Source organism: Ctenocephalides felis, unplaced genomic scaffold (genome assembly GCF_003426905.1).
Source record: "Ctenocephalides felis isolate EL2017-DRISC unplaced genomic scaffold, ASM342690v1 CF-g0.4_SCAFFOLD_01604, whole genome shotgun sequence".
In the NCBI taxonomy this organism is placed as follows: Eukaryota; Metazoa; Arthropoda; class Insecta; order Siphonaptera; family Pulicidae; genus Ctenocephalides; species Ctenocephalides felis.
The window spans coordinates 30,808,280-30,828,623 of NW_020537758.1; the positions used below are offsets into that span (position 1 = coordinate 30,808,280).

Consider the following 20,344-nt stretch of genomic DNA (forward strand, 5'->3'; position numbering starts at 1 on the left):
AGTATGAATTTTTCAATTTCTACCGTGTATTAAAATAACTTATACTTGTGATTCAATAATTGAACATAATGAAATGTTTTGTTATAAATCATGTTAAAATTACGAAATGTTTTGTACGTGAATAGCATTAACTTCTTAGACAATATCACATGTTAAACGCCGTCTTAATAATACATAATTGTACATAAAAATACATCCATACCAATAATTGTGCAAAATTAAAATTGATAAAGATATGATTTAGATTGATTTTTTTTCGTACAGATATAGATTTATACTGCATACGGTCTTTTTCATTGAAAACTTATTTAAATAATTATTCCCTGTTTCGGTCACAGTTTTTGCGCGTTAATGGTTTGGGTTATATTTTATTATTAGTCCATTTAAGTTTGCTTTTGGTATAGGTGTGATAGTTTAAGGATAAATTAATGTAATATTCTATTAATTGCTTTCTCAATCGCGTTATTAACAGTTCAATACGTTGATTACTTTGACCAGGATTTTTTCTAGTTAGAATGCCTTCTGCCTTAATTCATATGAAGCCACAAAAATCAGTGCAATGAAGGGCAAATCGATTTAAAAGAAATGTCTTAATCGTATCAAGTGAAAGCAATAATTATTTGTACGATTTCTTATAGTTTTAACAATATTTGTACATATATATTTATGACCCGTATATGTATGCAGAGATTTATATTTTATTTTTTGTATTTACAGATTTTTGTTGTGGTGTTTGTATATATAAAATAATACTTATTTATTGAACACAATAATCAAATCAACTTCAATAGAGTTATTTATGGACATAATGATTGTAATGATGTATATGTAAAGACATAAGAAAAAATCACGAAGTCAGATGATAAAGCAATAATTATACATAAGTTATTCAAACCTAATTGTATAACGGTGTCATGGAGGTGCCAAAGGTTAGGTAGTTGCTAATTATTCTTGCAAAATAGCTAATATTCAAAATTCAGAACCATTTATACTTGTATATTGTAGTATAATTTGAATATTTGCATCTCACCGACTGCTTCTGCTACCAAAACAATTTCAATGAAAGTTGCACCATTATCGATGGTGACATTTTTTTTTAAATTTATGTAATAATTATTATGAATCATCTTGATATACGTGAGTTAATATTTTACTTCCAAAAATAAATATTGTACAAAGAGTAGTCTGGTAAAGGAATGAAAAAATAAATTCAAAACATAAATAAATATAAAATATTCTAGGATATGTACCATATTAATGACTTATTTGAATCACACATAATCAGCAAGCCTTGATTAATTTTATTACTGTATATATTATGAATAAACTACATTCAAGAACAGTCTAGAACTTTGATATAAAATATATATTTTGTGTTAACATTTCAGTACAATTTGATATTACATATAATTTTATGTTTTGAATATCACATTTCTTAAGAACATGAAAATAATATTTTATTATAAATCTACAGTTACTTTGTACCAACATTTGTCAATGTGATTTACTTCTAGAGTATATGTACAGATACGTATCTGAGGTGCCTTCTACAATTAGATGTAACGATATGGCTTTTCACTGGGTGTTACTACACTATGGTGGCTTATTGGGAATGTATTTTTTCTTGAAGAATTTGGTGGTAACAAGCCTATGGAAGTTATAAAGAATTATTGTAAGTAGCAAAATAATTTTATAATATAAATTTTCAATCAAATGCCAAATCAATCTGAACAAATAATTGTTGTTTTTCTTTTAGAACTAATTTTTCATTATCGTTCCAACCTAAGAATTTCTTAATTAAGGAAATAAGATTATATTTGTAAAAAATAGGATTATATAAACTTACTTCCCTAAATTCCGATTTTGCATGTGACTAACAATTGTTTTTGTGAATGTGAAATTTGTTTATGGTATTCAGATTGATGTGGACTTTTATAATTTTGTTTCAAACTATCAAAAATAATTTTAGCAAAAATCTTTCACCTTCAATAAACTAATATTACCTTTAATGTAGTTATCATAACATCGTCTTCTCCTAGATGTTGATCAAGATCAGATTGATCAAAAAAATTAAGTTCAGTTTTCAATTTTTGTGGGCTATTTGGTTGCGTAGTTGCATCGTTAATTCCGGACCGATCTAATAAATCTTCTATTATAGATACCTAATAAAGACAACAAATGCCCATAGCAGATTTATTATGAAACTATCTTAAATACAGTATTAAGCAACAAACCTCTGAACCTAATTGTAGTAATCTTGCTCTTATCACCAGAATAAGAAATAAAGGAAATAACGCGTCCATTCCCATTAGATAATTGGGCCCTACAATTTTATTTTTTTTTACTAATATATTTACAATTAGAGATTTATATAATTTGATTTTTAGTAAATTATTTCAATTCTTTTATGAAAGCATGATTTCTTACCTAAATGATTATAAACAGTGTCTCTAAGTAGTTTAAATGTGTTCCTTAGTACAGCTACTTTGTGATGTGCGCAAAATGTGGTTTTAATCTGTTGTAAACACTCTACGGCTTCTTCAAACAATTCTGAGCAAACAACTGGACGGAAATTGCTAAAACAAATATTACAAAGACCAATATGTTTCAATCTAAATTAAAAACTCCAAAATATTTTAGTATTCTTAAATGACAACATCAATCCAAGCAATACCTATCAATGCCCAATGAATTCATCAGTTCCATATTATCTTGAACGTGCCACATGCACAGTCGTCGCCAATAACTTTCATCATTTTCTCGATTTGCCAAAGCATATAGCACAAATAATGCTGAATGCAATCTTGGTAAAATTAAAGGATGAAGGATTGAAGATGGTGATATTAGAGTTCTAAAGAAAAATACAAAAAACATAAAAAATTGTTTAAAATGTTTTAAATTTTGTCCAGCTTACTAGATACCAACCTATTTTCTAGCCACTTTGGAGTTTTAGGTAATGCTGGAAACATTATAGCAATGATATCATATATTCCCTTTGTGATTTCTTGTAATTCGAGAAGGGCATGGTTTTTTAAAAGTGGACTGACGATTACACCTCCATAAGTAAATGTATAGGCATTTGACAAAGCATTCAGTAAATGATGCAAAGGGTGGATAGGACAATCAAATGCCTAAATATTAAATAATTTAATAAAAAGATTATAATATTTTTAACTATAAACTTCAATAATTGTTTAGATAGCAATGAATACCTTTCCTAAATAAACCTTTATTTCTTCAACTTCTTCCAAATTAAGTTTCTGCATTCCATAACTGGGAATTGTTTCTAAATCGTCAAATTTTTTCTTTTTATCTATTCGTTCAGTTTGGTTTTTTAAAGAGTTTTCCATTTGGCAATTTACCATGAAAATAGAAATTGACTGCCAAATTTTAGTTCTTGATTGGTCATGCAAAGAACTATCTTTATAAGATATACCCAGCTGAGTGTAGTATTGTTGGAAGATAGAATCCCATTTATATATTTCTGATGATTTTGAATTAGATACAGACGATCTAGAAATTTCAAAATTGAAATACCCGTTTTAGGTAAAATTACTAAGTTAGGCACTCACTGGTTATAGGGCACTGATTCAACCAATTCATCATTGCTATTCTGCAAAGTACCGGTAACTTTTATATTATCCCAAGTGCCGCCTAAATTTCCTTCTAAAACTCTATTGCCAATGTACAAGGCACCTTTACCAGCAGGGCCATTTAAACCTTTTAATTCTCCTTTGTAATGTGATCCATCATCAAATATTACAGATCCTTGCCCCTAAGAACATTACTCTATTAATATTCGCATAATCGGCTGATAATACTTTCATTGTTATTACCAATAAGAGATCTTGCGTAAAAACGCCTTCATAAAAATTCCCTTCAAGTGTAACTAGTAGACCTTTTCCATTCTTTTTGTCGTCAGACCACATTCCTAAATATTTTTGCCCATTTGCTATATCGTCCAGAACACCGTAACCCGATCTGTTGAAAATAATATAATTCTATGATAAATAATGGTGTTTTTGCGTTTTTAATATTCTATATACCTCAAACCATGTACAAAATTTCCAACGTAAATACTGGCAACAGAGCTGTTGAAATGACCTCGTTTTAGAACACCATGGCCATGATATTTGCCAGACAGAAATTGACCAGTATAATGATCACCGTTGCAGTAACGAAAAATGCCATTTCCACTCTGCAGGCCATCTTTCCAATGGCCTTCATAAGTTCCTAAAAAAATATATGTAATATTAACAATATTTAAATATTTATGAACGTACCGTTCCGGCACAGATACTTATTAGAATCGTCTAAGCGCATGGCAAAATACTAAACTTTAATGAATATTTATAATATAACCGCTTATGGCGAGCCTATAATACTTTAGTACTTTATTTCAGACTACAAAATCTTTTTTATTTATTCATAGTTTCATCAAAATAAAAAAAAAATCAACATTTAATTACGAAAAACGGCCCGGACGAACTTCACCAAATATTACTCATCGCGATAACCAACCAATATTTTTCGAATAGTTTGGAAATTTTTAAATCAATTTAAGATTGTGGGTTAAAACGCGGACGTCGCTCAGAACTGGAAAACACTAGAAAACAACGAACGAACTGGAAAACACTTCTCCTTCGGGAAGTTAAGCAAAGGTATTGATATGAATTCGACATGAATATTTTAAATACAAGCAAGCTAAACAGCTTTTTTTATTCACATAATAATTTCTGTCTACTAACCTACATTTGGATATTCCATTTTTCCATACCCGTGCATTTGATTATTCTGAAATTGCCCCACGTACGTTTTTCCATCTGGCCACTTCAACTTACCAGGGCCACTCATAACCGCCTTTACCCATCTTCCAATATATTTTGCATCGCGATAAGCTGCATTTTTTGTATAAGTATAGTTTGCTATTCTTACAATTGGTGGCTGATTAGAATTAATTTTTTTCATTACATTTTTTATTGCTTGTTGTAATGCTAAAAACCACCTAGATTTTTCACTTGGCGAGGGAGCATATACAATTATATTGTCCTCTGGAGAGATCAGCATTAGACTATTAGTTAGGACATCACTATCCGGCAGTGGTTCTACCCATAAAGTTTTTAAATCATATACATGAGGATGGCCATTAGTCATATGCAGGAGAATATCTGATAATAATATAAACCAATGATTTATAAATCTGTATGTGTTGTGAACATATAAAGGATCATTTCTCGAATCTCTAATCAGTCTTCTTTGTGGCAACCAATAAGTTTCCAGTATTTTACCAGCGTTTTGCCAAAAATTTTGTGTGAATTGCGCTTCATCTACTGCCTTACATTTATTGCTATTAAGTAGATCCCATTTAATTTGTAAATCAAGAATTTGTTTGTCTATAGATTGTTTGTCCTGAAATTCAATATTTTTGAATAGTTCAGGAATTGTTTTTTTATAAATTAAGATATGTTCTAAAGGATAGTTAAATATGTGATTGAAAATATCTTCACTGGTTTTTATTTTCTTAATATTTGCATAGTGTTTTTTTATATAAGTAGGTATATCAAATTTTCTGGCTAGGACCCGAAAACCATTCAGCGATATCACATTGCACAAAGCATTTACGTATTCATTATAAATATATATCATCTCATCTGTCTTATGTATAAGTATTATTTCAAACACGTCAATATTGCTTTGATTAAATAAATGTAGAGATTCTACATACAAAGCAGTTACATAAAGTATTTCATTAAATTTTGAACATATATTTTCATATGCATCTGTATCATTTGAATCACTCGTAAAAGTTTTAGCTAAAGGCTTTAACACATAAATTTGCATAAATAATAAATTTTCTAGAAATTTTTGCTCTGTTGATACATAATCAGGTACTTTTGCTACAGCATTGCAGTAAGTATATACTCCAGAAGCTTGCACATTGTTGAAATTCAATTGTACATTATTTTTATCATTGTGCTTACCATGGGAAGATATTTTCTTTAAGCTGATACCCGAGTCATCATGTGATTCTTCTACACAGTTACTTAATTCTATAATATCATTTGTAATTCCTTCATTATGTTTACCCATAAAACACAATTTCAAGTCTTGTGTTAAAATTGATGTGTGTTTGGCACCACAGTATGCACTTAAAACTCTACTGTTGACTAGTTTATCAAATTGTTTTGGAAAACTTTGATTAGTTTTTGAATCAACGTTTATTTGATGATGATTATTTTCACCCCATAAAAATATTCTGCCATCTAAACTTATCGCCAAAGCATGATCTTCACCACAGCTAATATTTTTTATTCCAAGCCCGCTTAGTTTGGCTACTATTATGGGTTTCGTTCTTTTAATTTGGTCACCTGTACCCAGTTGCCCATGATTTACTTTACCCCATGTCCACAGATCAGAGTTTAGCAATCGTTGACCTGTTCTTATTAAACATGATGCTTTTTCTGAAGTATCACTTTCTGAATTATCTTTGTCACTTAAAGTACTACAAGAATCAAAAAAATCATATAATTTTGATACAGCATCTTCATTGTTGTTTTCAGAACGACTGAGGCAATCAGTCATTCCATTTTCACTACCTCCGCTCATGTGTCGAGATAAACTTTTTACTCCCTCATATACAAGACTAGTTAAGTTGGAAACATTTTCTTTTATTATGCGTGTTGGCTTTTCAGTATAGTCAGCTAAATATTCTTCCCCAGCAGACATCCATGACAACTGCTTTGTTAAAAATAATCTGGCAGAATCAGAATTTATAAAGCTATGTAGAGTGCGTGATTTAGAGGAATCTTCGCTGACTTGGGTTTCACTAATGGCATCAGCAGAATTTAATTCTTCTGATACATTTTCAAAATCTTCTGCTTTACCACTGCTACTTTCTATAGGCAGACAAATATCTATTGGACTAGTGTTACTAATACATTCTTCAGATAACTTATCTAATTTTAATCCTAATGGACATGTATCGTTTGAAACTGGACTAGACATTCTACTAGCCAACATGCATTTAGGACAATTTAGTACAAACACATTTTCACTTATTTCACTATCAGACTCTCTCTCAAGCTTGATGCTCTTTCTAGATAAGACCATAGCAAAATCATTTCCTACGGCAATGTCTGTGATGATCTTACCATCAAAGCATAATACTTTTTTAGGAGTCAAAGACTCTATTCTTATTTCAGGCATTGTTCCACTTGCCCACAGTTCATAGTTTTCAGTAATAAACAAACACCCATATTCACCTGCTGCTATATTTTTTATTTTTATTGAACTACTTTTAGACTGGAAACCATGAGCACAGGTTTTAGATTCATCTTCAATTTCGATCTGCTCGAAGTCTGATGCATTTTGTATATTTCGATTATGGAAAATTCTACCTTCAATATCTATGATGTATAAGTCTGATCCTCTTGTACCAATATCTTTTACTAATTTTTCACAATATTTGTGGAATTGTATCGATTTATTTTCTACAACCAATCCACAAAATAGCTCAAAGCAAGTTGATAAAAGAAATATTGTGTCTTGAATGCAACATATTTTTTTTATTTTCGTGTCTATATCATGAGTAAGTTCTTCTATGCCTTTCCATAAGCCAAAATTACACATATCAGTCATTTTTAGAAAATTTTTGGATATTTGATATAAATAAATAAAACCAAAAGATTGAAAAATTTATAAACATCATTTCGTATAACCCAACATTTGTGAATTAACTATTAATTTATTGCGCAATTTTTCACTTCATGAATCACTCCAATATGTAAGATATTTATACTTATATTTAGTTGAAAAATATTTGGTATTGTTCATGTTGAAGGATTTATTATTATTTATTTATAAGTCATTATTTATCTGTCATTTTGACAGATGACAAAATCAAATCAGATTCAAACATGATTCACACCCTCCTTTTTCCTTTACAACATTGGCTCACTTTCACTAATCCATTTATTAATATAGGCGTTGGTGTTTTATTGAATATTGTTTAAATAAGATAACAAAAGAAGATAATTAACTATTGATAATGATTAGAGTGAATATAAATTTAACATTTTTATGATAATTTTGTTAACGGATTTTTAAATCGATGAACAAGTAGTTAACGGATTTTTAACGGCTTATAATTTTGTATTCAATGATTGATTCGTTCAACAATTTAAATTGCACATGAAATAAATAACCTCAATTAATTTTCTTTAGATAATCAGTTGATAGGTATAACAATTAACGATGTCTCGAACTCTAACTTATGTCACTGGCAATGCGAAGAAATTGGAGGAAGTTATGACAATTCTTGGTACAAAATTTCCTCGTACCTTGGATAGTTTCAAAATTGATCTCCCAGAACTTCAAGGAGAAATTGATGAAATTTGCATTAAGAAGTGCCAAGCAGCAGCGAAGCATTTAAATAAGCCTGTTATTATAGAAGATACTTGTTTATGCTTTAATGCTTTGCATGGTCTTCCTGGTCCATACATTAAGTGGTTTTTAGAAAAACTTCATCCCGAGGGATTACATAAATTGCTCACTGGCTGGGAGGATAAGAGTGCACAAGCCGTCTGCACTTTTGCCTACTCAGAAGGTGCAGGACAGGAAGTGATTTTATTTAAAGGTAAAAATTGATTCAACTTGTGAATATTAATATAACTATTCTATGTAATAATATTATTGCCTTTTATTATTCGTTTCTTTTTTTAAATCTAAAATTAAATATATGATATTCTTTTCTGTATATTGTGAATAATGTTATATTATATTTTAGGTATTACAGAAGGAACTATAGTAGAACCCAGAGGTAGTCGAGATTTTGGCTGGGATGCTTGTTTTCAACCTAACGGCTATGATAAAACTTATGGGGAATTGCCAAAAGAAGTAAAAAATCAAATATCGCATAGGAGTAAAGCATTGGAAAATCTTAGAAAATATTTTGAAAATGAGAAATAATTTGCCTGAATATTAATTTTATAAGTACCAAATAAAATAGTTAATATTGTGAACTATTTACAAAAATGTTTTATTTTTCTTTCTTCGCTTATGGTAAAAACATGAGTATCACATTTATCACAATCTTTAATTAATAATTCTTTATTTTATGTTTAAATTTAATCTAATAAATATATATGAACTTATAATAATAAATATGTATATTATATACATAATGTATAATTATTAGTGATTATTTAGCTGTTTCAATTTTGTAACCAAAACAAAATGTAACATAAACGAACACATACACACAAACACACACACACATATATATATATATATATATATATATATATATATATATATATATATATATATATTAATAGCAATATTATGCTGTTATCATAATATATGCAGTTTCATTCGAGAACGTGAAAAATGAGTGAACATATCAATATATCAGCTTAGTAAATTAAGAATAAATGCTTGGTATCAGAATTAATTATATAATAATATTTTTTTTACATTTGTTAAACTTAATTAAAATAAATGCTAAACCTACAACATTACGCACTCGTATCAAAAAGCGCGCAACCTGATCAATAAAGCGACTTATCAGTTATATTGTCTGATAAAAAATAAAAAATGATAAAAGCATTATCAAAGAACATATTTTAGATCACAAGGTGTGTATTGCAGGTCTCTCTTTCAGTATTTGCGCAAAGAGATTAGAGTGCGTTTGAATTAATTACGTAGTATTTGGTAGTAGTTATTTTAATGTGAATTTTCTAGGAACTATCTAAATATGGTGTATGATAAGGCCATTTTTGTAAGTATACAATTTGTAATTCTATATATACTTGACTTTTAGAAGTTGTTTGTAAATATTAAATATATAAATTAAGATATTTAGAGATAATTTAACTGATATAACACATATTTCAATGTATTAAAAAATTATAGATTATAAAGTCTTGTAAAAGACTTTTGCTACTCCACATTACCATTTAATATTTTAAATATTTTGATAAGCACTCTCTTTTATATTTTATTAATGTTGATGTTTATGAATAAGTGTTCTCCGTGAAGTGATATTTTGATCAATATATTTTTTTAAAATTTATGTACAATAAATTGATTCAGATAATTTCTTTCTCTACCTTAGGCGGAACACGTATGGGTCCTATTCAAGGATTCTCGCGTGGGCGACGACCACTCGGTGGTGCGGGGTTGCAGCGTGATCCGGAAGGACCGGAATAACGGTTTCTTAGTTCGAGATTTGGACGGTAAAGAACACTGGGTTGGAAGTTCATGTATAATAGGAGCAATGCACAGTGGATCTTTAACATCAATAGAAGATATGGCACAACTTGATGATCTGCAGGAGCACACCGTCCTGCACAATTTGCACCTGCGGTATTCCAAAAAGACGATTTACGTGAGTTAATTTTAAAATATATCTGAATTGTTTTTCATCCAGAATCTATTTGTCTATTACTTAATCCTCTCACCGTGAACGTCGCCTATAGGCGTCATCCGCATGACAATTTGTATGCACGAGTGTCGCCTATAGTCGACGTCTAGTGTATCAATTTTTGCTTTAATATTTATGATTCTGAGTTAAATCATTGAAAATAAAATTGTCATTGCGGTTTTTAATTTTTTGAATACAGTAATTTTGAATACAGTAATTTTTAATTTTCAAATACATTTTTATTGATAATATTAAAAAATCTTTTGTATAACAAATACTTGAGAGGCATGTTGGCTCATTGCGTTAGGTTTTTAGCAGAAAGTTTTCATTAGCTATATATTTGTAGTTAATATTTGAAATATTATAAATATATCTAAATAAAATTTATAAATAGAAAAATGCACATTGTGTAAGAAGCCCATGTGATACGTTATATATAAATACGTGCGAGTAGTAGACTAATTTACTTGTTTCTTTAACTTCAAATTTATATTATGACTTGTAAATGAATAATAATATATTATTTTTATAAAAAGTAAAATCGATAGGTGAAAATTTCGTGATAGTAATCGTATAGAGCTATGGGACAGCCTAATTTCAAACATTAACATTGGTGTATGTTTGGAAATATAGATAGCAATATGTTTCTAAGCAAAAATAGTTCTTAGCCGAAGTTGCTGCACCAATAAAAAATGATTTTTTTTAAATAATGAATTTATCATATACTTAATGATAACTAAACCCTTTCTGTTGCCATATAGAAAACATTGTCAAAAAGTGAACACAACAGCTTATAGGACTTATTAAGTTCTGTATGATGTTAAATATTAAAAAAATCTTTGTAAACAATTATTGAAACAAAATGGTTAAATAATAAAATAATCTATCTGATAATGTTCTAAGAGATGTTTATTTATACGCATAATCTTTTTAACAGCCTTATTTCTATGAATCTGTAATTAGACCCATTTTATTTCTGGATATCAACAAAATCTACCTCAACAAAAAGCCTATAGATAGAGTATTTGTTTGGAGGAAATATCTTCAAAATGAAAAACTATTTTTCTGCATTATACGGATCCGATATCTCGATTATTATACAAAACCGATCAGTCTGCTTGCAAAATAATTGCTTCATTAAACCAAAAAGTGCAAGATAATTTCAAGTGATCATTGAAATGATCAAATAATGACTAATAAGATTTTCCATATTTGTTACTAAGCCTATATATATATATATATATATATATATATATATATATATATATATATATATATATTATTTATCTTCAAATCAATATCTTCTTCTTTAATTACTCCACTAATTTAAAGAATGCGAGTTATCAGAATACATGCAATTGTTAAATAATGATAAAATACCTACGCATAATAAGAGTTATCAATTTTTGTTAGTTTTTTTTATATGACCAAAAAAATAATTTACTTTGTCTTATCTCATACCACAGAAATAATATCACATAACAAGTCATACATTATTGATTTTGATGATAACGGGTGATTCATATTAATATTGCATATCTCATTTTTGTTATTAATGTGATTGCAATAGAATAAAAGCTAATAAAATTAATTTCTTGTTTGATAAAGTCATATCTATTAAGCACATATGTTGCTTATTAATTATATTTTATGTTACGTAATCATAGAAATTTTATAAAATTCCTATGATTAAATTAATAAATAAAATATACAATTGTATACAATTAAACCACCAGTATCAAAATCGCATCTCGTACACCTGTACTCATGTATACAGTTTAAGCTATATTAATGATATCAAATTTATGATATGTTGTAAAAATTCCAGACATATATAGGAACTATGCTAGTTGCCGTAAATCCCTATGAAACATTACCTTTGTACACCCAAGAAAAGATAAAGATATACAACAACAAAAAGATTGGAGATATGCCGCCGCATATTTTTGCTATTGCAGATAACGCATTCTCATCCATGACCACTAATTCGCAAAATCAATCAATCGTCATAAGGTATTTATGGCATTTTATAATATATTTGAAAACAAATTAAAAGGATCATCAGCTAAATATTTTATGATGGTTTACTATCATACTATCAACTATCGTATTATTGTGATTTTTGAAACATATTCTACATGGTAATATTATGCTATAAATGCATTTAACTTTAAGTATTTGGTTATCAATTCAGTGTTTTTTTAATTTCTGTTGTAGTGTTTATACTTAAACTATATGTTCGCATCCTATTAGGTGCCTAAAAAACTATTACATTTTATTTCAAAATTTAGTTCAGGGTTAATATCATATATTTATTACTACAAAATACCTTTTTGTTTCAATTTTTTTAGCGGCGAGAGTGGAGCGGGAAAAACTGAAAGTACCAAATTAATTCTTCAATATCTAGTCGCTAAAAGTGGCCAACACACACCGGTTCAGCAGCAAATTTTGGATGCCAATATAATTCTGGAAAGCTTTGGAAATGCCAAAACCGTATGCAATAATAATTCTTCAAGATTTGGCAAATTCATAGACGTCAATTTTAATCGCCATGGAATCATTGATGGAGCTGAAATTGAACACTATCTACTTGAGAAATCAAGAATTGTGTACCAAAACCCAGGAGAAAGAAATTACCATGTTTTCTACTCGTTGTTAAATGGATTGACCAAAGAGGAGAAAAAATGTTTAAGTTTAGGAGATGTCAATGAATACAAATATCTTGCTAATTCAGATAGAAGAAATGCTCATGAAGATAAATTGGACGGGGCGATGTTTCATCAACTTCGAAATGCCATGAACGTCTTGAATTTTGCCAAGGAGGATCAATGGGAAATTTTCAACTTGCTCGCAATGATTTTACACATGGGCAATATGAAATATAAAAGATTGAATGTACATAATATGGAAGCAAGTGAATTGTGTGATAGTTTACATGTAACCCAGGTTGCCAACTGCCTTGTAGTAAACAAGAGTACTTTGATGTCCGCTTTAACCAGCAGAACTATTTTAGTCAATGGTGAACGTGTCATTTCTGGTATCTCAAAAGAGCAAGCATTAGCTGTTCGAGACACATTGGTGAAAACAGTTTACGGAAAACTTTTTATCATGCTAATAGACAAAATAAATTATGCAATTTCTGATAACAAACAAGTCAAGAGGAGTTCTATTGGCGTGTTAGACATATTTGGATTTGAAAATTTCTATTCAAATAGTTTCGAACAATTATGTATCAATTATGCGAATGAAAGTTTGCAGCAATTTTTTGTAAGGCATATTTTTAAATTAGAGCAAGATTGTTATATAAAAGAAGGAATAGATTGGAAGAAAATAGATTTTGTAGATAATGAAGACGTTCTTAACGTTATAGGCAACAAGTACGTCAATATTTTTGCTTTAATAGATGAAGAAACTAAATTTCCTAAAGGAACGGATTTAACATTGTTGTCCAAATTACATAATGCTCACGGAAATAAAAGTATATATTTAAAACCAAAATCTGATACAAAATCGAGTTTCGGGATAAGGCATTTTGCCGGTCCTGTTTATTATGATGTGCAAGGTTAGTAATCAATCTTATACGAAATAAAACTTACCTATATACAAATTAACAACAAACATTTTGAACAGGTTTCCTTGAGAAAAACAGAGATGCTTTCAATTTGGATTTACAATTTTTGGTCGCAAAATGTGGGAATCGATTTTTAAAGCATCTGTTTAAATCTGAAATTTATGGATCAGATACTATAAATCAAAAACGTGGATATACATTAGCTTCACAATTTAAAGACTCTCTAGATGAATTGATGAAAACACTTAATAATTGCAACCCGTTTTTTATCAGATGTATAAAACCAAATGAATCTAAAAAATCTATGGTGAGATATAACATTTTATCTATTTCAAATATTTGGAATTATTTTATCAAAAAAAACTGCGGAAACGTTTGGAAATTATTTAATTATTTGCAAAGATTTAATAATAGCTTTCTTTATCTTTTGATCGCTATTTAATCTTTATTTACTTTTCAAGATATAATTTGAAATAAATAAGTTTAGAGTTACCATGCATTTAATCTAAATTTTTCATCAATGTTCATTTACATTTGATTAAAAATGAATTACTGTACAAAAAGTGTTTATAAAAAAATGGATAAAATTTTTGGGATAAGATATGAAAGATTTAATTGATTGGATTTTAAATAGAAACAATTTTTAACTTGATTTTTCAGAGAGATTTACTATCAATGCATGAATTATCTAAAATTAATTCGATATGCGATAAATACTAATATTTATAATTTAGGTTTAAGAGAATATTTGTAGATTAAAAAGGATTTATATATTCATAATTGGAAAATAATTCAATTCTGTTTTGGTAAATATTTTAACATGATTTTTGGTGAATTCACAGTATTTTGATCCAGTTACATGCCTTCGTCAACTACGATATTCGGGATTAATGGACACAGCTAGAGTGCGAAAGGCTGGTTATTCTGTCCGGCTAACTTATTTAGAATTTTCCAAGCGCTACCTTCATCTCATACATGGGTCACCTAAACGACTAAATTCACGTGGAATTGCTGACCAAATATGCAACGAACATTTATCTACTTTTCCATCCACATATGTATTCTTAGGGCATACAAAAGTGTTTTTAAAAAGAGAAGCAGAAAAACATCTCGAAGAACAATTAGTAAGATCCTATCATGCGCATGCTGTTGTCGTTCAAAACGTTTTAATGATGTGGATATGTAGGAAACGATACATCAAACTAAAAAAATCAGTTGTTATACTTAAAAATTATTGGAAAACACGTAAAGTTAGAAGTGAATACCAAATCATGAGAAAAGGAATTGCACGATTACAGGCCAGGGTTGTTTCAAGAAGATGCGAATTTCGATATAAATTGTTAAAGAAATATATAACAATGTTTCAAGCGCATTGTCGCGGATTTATGGTCAGGAGATGGGCTTTGCAAAAACTAGTTCAAAAGAAGCAAAAGAAAATAATGGAAAAGATACATTCTGAAAGACATAATTTGGGCCCGAATAGACAACCGTCAGTTATAGAAAATGATAATGCAGAAGAAAACAAGAGAATTAGAGAAGAATATAAACAAATTCAACAAGATCGTCGCAATAAACTTACCCCTGCTAATGTCCGGAATATGAAACCAGTCATTGAAGAATTGAATTTTATGCATAAGTTTGAAAAGAAATCTAATGTGCAAACTAACGCCAACCATAAGCTTAATAAAAATAATGAAATTAATCATCATAAAATAAATACGCGACTGATTCCGCATAGTTCAAAACTAACAAGAAACAACAGCGCCTTAGATGAACAACTCAAAAAATCGAATAATAACGTCGAAGAAAAATTATTATTCATTGGTAAATTAAATTCAAGACCTAAAACAGTATGTGAACTAAATACAAATTTGCATAAAAATAAAATCGATGATACAGTAAAACACGAAAAAAGCATTGTTAATATTAACGTATACACAAACAAAGTGCAGAAGCTGCCTGATAGACCAAGACCTAAATCACAAGGTGTGATTGAAAATGAGAGAAATATATCTCTTGAAGCAACTGAACCGATGCAGTATGTAGATAATATGTTCAAATTTTTGAATGATTCTGTGGATACAACAAGCAATGTGAAACCTTCGCTTAGGCACTCATCTGCTATGAGCAAATTTTTTAATACTTTCAGAAATAATAGCGAATCGCGACGCCCTGCGCCGATACCTAGTAAATACAAACCAGCAGTAATAAACAGTTAAAATATGAAAAAAATATAGTAGTTTATAGTATTACTCATATTCTAAGAAACATAGTGTATCGTAGTTTTAATTTTTTATTGTAAATTTACTTTTAGCATAAGTATAGATCCAAATGTGATATGTTAAATAATTATTAGTCAATATTTAATATATTTCGTTCAATAAATATATCTTATTGGGTAAATTAAATTATTCGCAATAAAATAAAAATACCCTAACGTTTCGAACGGTTCTGAACATTTTGGCATACCTTAGAAAAATTAGATGTTTGTATGAATGTCGATGATTTCGAGAGCACGGATCAACCGACTTGAATGGTTCAAAAAACATTCGATTCTTATTGACAGGGAGTCGTGCTGATTAGTTTTTGACGAAAGCAGGTCCAGCCGTTTTGAAGATAATGGGCAAAAAGTACCAAAAATGGTAATTTAGATTTTGAAACAACGGAGCGTCGATTTGAATGATTCAAAAAACATTTCTCTTTTTTTTTAACTCTGTTTTATTCAGCAATCAGAAATACATAAGGATTCCTATAAGCTAAGTTGACAATATTTGAGAGCGATGTCTAAGAAGAACTCCAATAAGATCTTCTTAGTTTAACAAAAAACATTTCACTTGTATTAACGGAATGGAGAATTGATTCAATTTTTGGGAAGGCGGGTCCAGGGATTACGTAGATCCAATATAAAACGTAAGAAAAATGTCATTTGTCGGTCAAAAATAATCATTAGATATATGCACGTGAAATTATCGCATATATTTTATATAGATTTAGGAGTATAAATTTTGTTTTTATTTTTATGAGTTTCGTACCAATTTTTAACTGTTTGACTGCTATTTTAATTATATTTTTTTAGATTTTAATATGTTCAAGAATGTTTAAAAAAATTTAAAATTTTCAAAAAAAATAAAACCTTCGGAAATTTCAAATTACGGGAAGTTAGCAATTTGCCTTTAGGCACTATACCATGTACCACTAGTTTAATCTTATTATTTATTTAATTCTTCTTTATTCATTTATTTTATTTCAATAACGTGTACGATCTGGTATTCTAAAATTGTTAAAGAGCATTTAATAAATATATGTAAAATTAATTCTGGATCGACAATTTTATATAATAATAATTTAATAATACACAAGTAATCGTGTCCAGGGGGCACAACTAGTGTGAAATTTTCAAAAAATCGAATTTTCAATTTTTCCATATTTTGATAGGTTATACCTTTAAAAATAACATACTACAATTTTAAATAGATATCTTAAACAGTTTTTGAGTCACAGCCATTTAAATGAGTATGTATAGTATATAGTATAAGGATCATTTTATCTTTACACGCGTTTTTCTCGAAACAGCATTTTCCGAATTTACTGCAGCGATTACTCAAAAACAAATGATCCGATCACTATCAATTTTTTTTACATGTTCTATATATAGTTATCCGTAAAATGAACTATTGATTTTTTGATCGGATCAAAAATCGAATTTTGGCAGTCTAAAAACGACCAAAATTTTGGGTAAAATTCGACTTTTTTCTTAAAAACGCCGTCATTTTGTCAATTTTTGATTTTTTTTTCTTTATCGTAGTTCATTTTACAGACAATATTATCTAGTTTAACGAGATTTTTTTTTTTAAATTTCATCCACGTAGAAGGCCGGAATCACTGCAGCAGGGAAGGTCCTTTTTTTTGTCGCGCCGTTGGAGATCGACGATAACTTAAAAAATATTTAATGTTTTTCTTCAAAAATTTTGCTATGTATTCTTAAAACATGCATAAATATATTCCTAAAATTTTGAAATGATTGATAAAGTAGTTTTTTGAATATAAATTCCCAAAAATCACCTTTTTTTAGGCGGTTACACTAGTTGTGCCCCTTAATAGTGATCTAATACAAAAACCAGATTTTAGTATTATGAAGGGACTTTAGAGGACTGTAACATTTTATATTCTGCCTGCTTTACTAGCGCGGAGGGGATAGCGTCCATGCCGTGTTGTGCGTTCTCTCGAAACGCCGGCAGTATTGCGAGTAGCCTGAGTCCTGTCGGTTGTACTGTGTCGCGTGTGCCGGTTATTGTGAAGTGCGTGATATTTTTGTTTATATTGCGATTTATTGGAATGGAATAATGTGATTATTATCAAAATTGTATAGAAAAGTGTTCATAGGAAAGTGCAAAGTGAACGATGTCGCAAATAAAGTTATTTGTGTTGTTTTGTGTATTTGTGACCTCAACTCATTGTGCGAAATCTTACCAGAGCACCCGCATAACATCGGACCAGGATAGTTTTCCGCACCATGGACGTTGCGAACCTATTACAATACCTTTTTGTATAGACATACCTTACAATGAAACGATGATGCCTAATTTATTAAACCACGGAAAACAGGATGAGGCTGGCCTGGAAGTGTCGATGTACTTTCCACTGGTCAAGATTAAATGCAGTCCAGATCTGCAGTTCTTTCTGTGTTCCGTTTACGTTCCAGTTTGCACGATTTTAGAAAAACCTTTGCCGCCTTGCAGGTCGCTGTGCTTGTCCGCACGGAATTGCGAACCATTAATGAACAAGTTTGGCTATTCCTGGCCGGATCATCTGGAATGTAGCAAATTCCCTGAGGCCGGCCTTTGCGTGGCTGAGAACTCGACGGGAAGCGCGGCCGTTGGGCCGAACGCAGGCTCTTCGGTGGCGAGCGGTCCTGGAGCTGTTCACACGCAACAGGCGGGTAACACGTTTCCAGCGTACGGCCCGCCGCGGGATTTAGGATTTGTTTGTCCCGAGCAATTCAAGACACCTCCGGACTACGATTATTCCCTTACAGTCGCAGGCAAGACCGTCACAGATTGCGGAGCACCATGCGATTCGATGTTTTTTGATGAACAACAACGTCGTCTGGCAAAATATTGGGTCGGCACGTGGGCTATTATATGCGTGGTATCGTGTTTGTTTACAGTGGTGACTTTCTTATTAGACACGGATAGATTCCGATATCCCGAAAGACCGATAATCTTTTTAAGCGTATGTTATTTAATGGTGGCCGCAGCGTATGTCGGTGGTTTTGCGGCAGGTGATACAATTTCCTGCATGGAACCCTTCCCGCCTTCGGTTAATATCGACAGACTGCAAATGGTGTCCGTTATAACGCAGGTTTGTTTCTAAATTTATAATGAGATATTTAACATCCTTAGAAGGCGTCCATTAATCACTTGAAACTTAAGTTGGGGATGATTAAAAAAAAATCAATTTTTTTTCAAAAAAAAAAATCAAAAAAATGTTTTTTTCAGGTACTAAAAATACATGTGATATTAGGTAAGGGAAGAGGTGGTAATTTCAAATATCATCACGTATCATCAAGAGGCGTGGGATTTAAAACCCTAAAAAAATTATCACTTCATTAATGAACGCCCCCTTATCTATTGTTGCAATAGAATAATAGTATTGCACTAGAACATAAGGAAATATATCTAGATAAATTGATAGGCAATGAACTTGTATATATATTGCATTCCAAAAGCCTCATAGTTACTAAATATGTAGTGTAAATTGAAGAATTGTTTTTAAATATTTCTTAGCAATCCATAATAATATATTATTCATAAGCTATTTGTCCAAGAAACACATAACACATACATTTCACATTAAGACTTTATCACATTCACATTAACATACATTACTACTTTGCTCCCTTTAAACTCCTCTATGAGAGTTTAACAAATAGAAAAATTAAATTAAATTGATACAATTTAAATTGAATGTGCTGGCTAATTTCTTTTGAGGCGCCTCACTAGTGGAGAATTAAGAAGGGAAAATAATAATTCCTTATGATAATCTTCAATCTTCAAGATTGTTTATGGCATCAGTCCTCGATATTTATTATCATTATAAATTATGTACTTGGAAATATACCAAAGCGTTTGATTGTCGTCTCTGCATAAGTACAGTGTTAGACTTACTTCAGAGTTCAATTCCATATTATCATTGTTTTAAGTATAGTTTTATACATAAAAGTAGTTTATTGTCGATAGATAGTGCGATCTTCTACCAAGAAACCAATATTATTCAGAAATTTTTGATCATTGTTGACTGGATTTTATACCCGATGGTCCAAGTGCATTCCAAAATAATTCAAGAATTTT

At 30.0% G+C, this 20,344-nt stretch overlaps 4 protein-coding genes across 5 annotated transcripts in view; 3 read left to right on the forward strand and 1 right to left on the reverse strand.

Annotated features, from left to right (window-relative positions):
• Positions 1-1,526: 1,526 nt before the first annotated feature.
• On the reverse strand, positions 1,527-7,742 carry LOC113372391 (alsin). Its single transcript, XM_026612713.1, has 11 exons — positions 4,749-7,742; positions 4,047-4,233; positions 3,837-3,981; positions 3,573-3,775; positions 3,213-3,513; positions 2,926-3,131; positions 2,675-2,851; positions 2,428-2,576; positions 2,235-2,323; positions 2,004-2,162; positions 1,527-1,648 (listed from the first exon to the last, which is right to left on the reverse strand). The coding sequence occupies exons 1-11, from the start codon at positions 7,636-7,638 to the stop codon at positions 1,604-1,606; spliced, it is 4,551 nt and encodes a 1,516-aa protein (XP_026468498.1). The 5' UTR covers positions 7,639-7,742; the 3' UTR covers positions 1,527-1,603.
• Positions 1,544-8,969, forward strand: LOC113372392 (inosine triphosphate pyrophosphatase). Its single transcript, XM_026612714.1, has 3 exons — positions 1,544-1,672; positions 8,224-8,635; positions 8,786-8,969. Exons 2-3 carry the CDS (start codon positions 8,254-8,256, stop codon positions 8,965-8,967), a joined length of 564 nt encoding a protein of 187 aa, XP_026468499.1. The 5' UTR covers positions 1,544-1,672; positions 8,224-8,253; the 3' UTR covers positions 8,968-8,969.
• A 740-nt stretch (positions 8,970-9,709) lies between these two features.
• Positions 9,710-16,250, forward strand: LOC113372330 (myosin-VIIa-like). Its single transcript, XM_026612654.1, has 6 exons — positions 9,710-9,778; positions 10,115-10,387; positions 12,252-12,436; positions 12,775-13,985; positions 14,054-14,301; positions 14,837-16,250. The coding sequence occupies exons 1-6, from the start codon at positions 9,755-9,757 to the stop codon at positions 16,211-16,213; spliced, it is 3,318 nt and encodes a 1,105-aa protein (XP_026468439.1). The 5' UTR covers positions 9,710-9,754; the 3' UTR covers positions 16,214-16,250.
• Positions 16,251-18,217: 1,967 nt separating this feature from the next.
• Positions 18,218-20,344, forward strand: part of LOC113372331 (frizzled) — a 192,559-nt gene continuing 190,432 nt past the window's right edge. For both annotated transcript variants that reach the window (XM_026612656.1, XM_026612655.1), the window contains exon 1: positions 18,218-19,355. In XM_026612656.1, the coding sequence (XP_026468441.1) occupies positions 18,396-19,355 (960 nt within the window). In that variant the 5' untranslated portion in view covers positions 18,218-18,395. The remainder of the gene's footprint in view (positions 19,356-20,344) is intronic.

What these genes read in the sequence shown, in the direction of transcription:
- LOC113372391 (XM_026612713.1), bottom strand. Translation starts at nt 7,638, where the DNA reads ATGACTGATATGTGTAATTTTGGCTTATGGAAAGGCATAGAAGAACTT. An exon ending in AATGGAATATCCAAATGTAG is followed by an intron (nt 4,234 to 4,748) that starts GTTAGTAGACAG and finishes ATATTTTTTTAG; the next exon opens with GAACTTATGAAGGCCATTGG. An exon ending in TTATGATAACTACATTAAAG is followed by an intron (nt 1,649 to 2,003) that starts GTAATATTAGTT and finishes TAACTTCCATAG; the next exon opens with GCTTGTTACCACCAAATTCT.
- LOC113372330 (XM_026612654.1), top strand. Translation starts at nt 9,755, where the DNA reads ATGGTGTATGATAAGGCCATTTTT. An exon ending in TGTATGATAAGGCCATTTTT is followed by an intron (nt 9,779 to 10,114) that starts GTAAGTATACAA and finishes TCTCTACCTTAG; the next exon opens with GCGGAACACGTATGGGTCCT. An exon ending in TGTTTATTATGATGTGCAAG is followed by an intron (nt 13,986 to 14,053) that starts GTTAGTAATCAA and finishes CATTTTGAACAG; the next exon opens with GTTTCCTTGAGAAAAACAGA.
- LOC113372392 (XM_026612714.1), top strand. Translation starts at nt 8,254, where the DNA reads ATGTCTCGAACTCTAACTTATGTCACTGGCAATGCGAAGAAATTGGAG. An exon ending in GGAAGTGATTTTATTTAAAG is followed by an intron (nt 8,636 to 8,785) that starts GTAAAAATTGAT and finishes ATTATATTTTAG; the next exon opens with GTATTACAGAAGGAACTATA.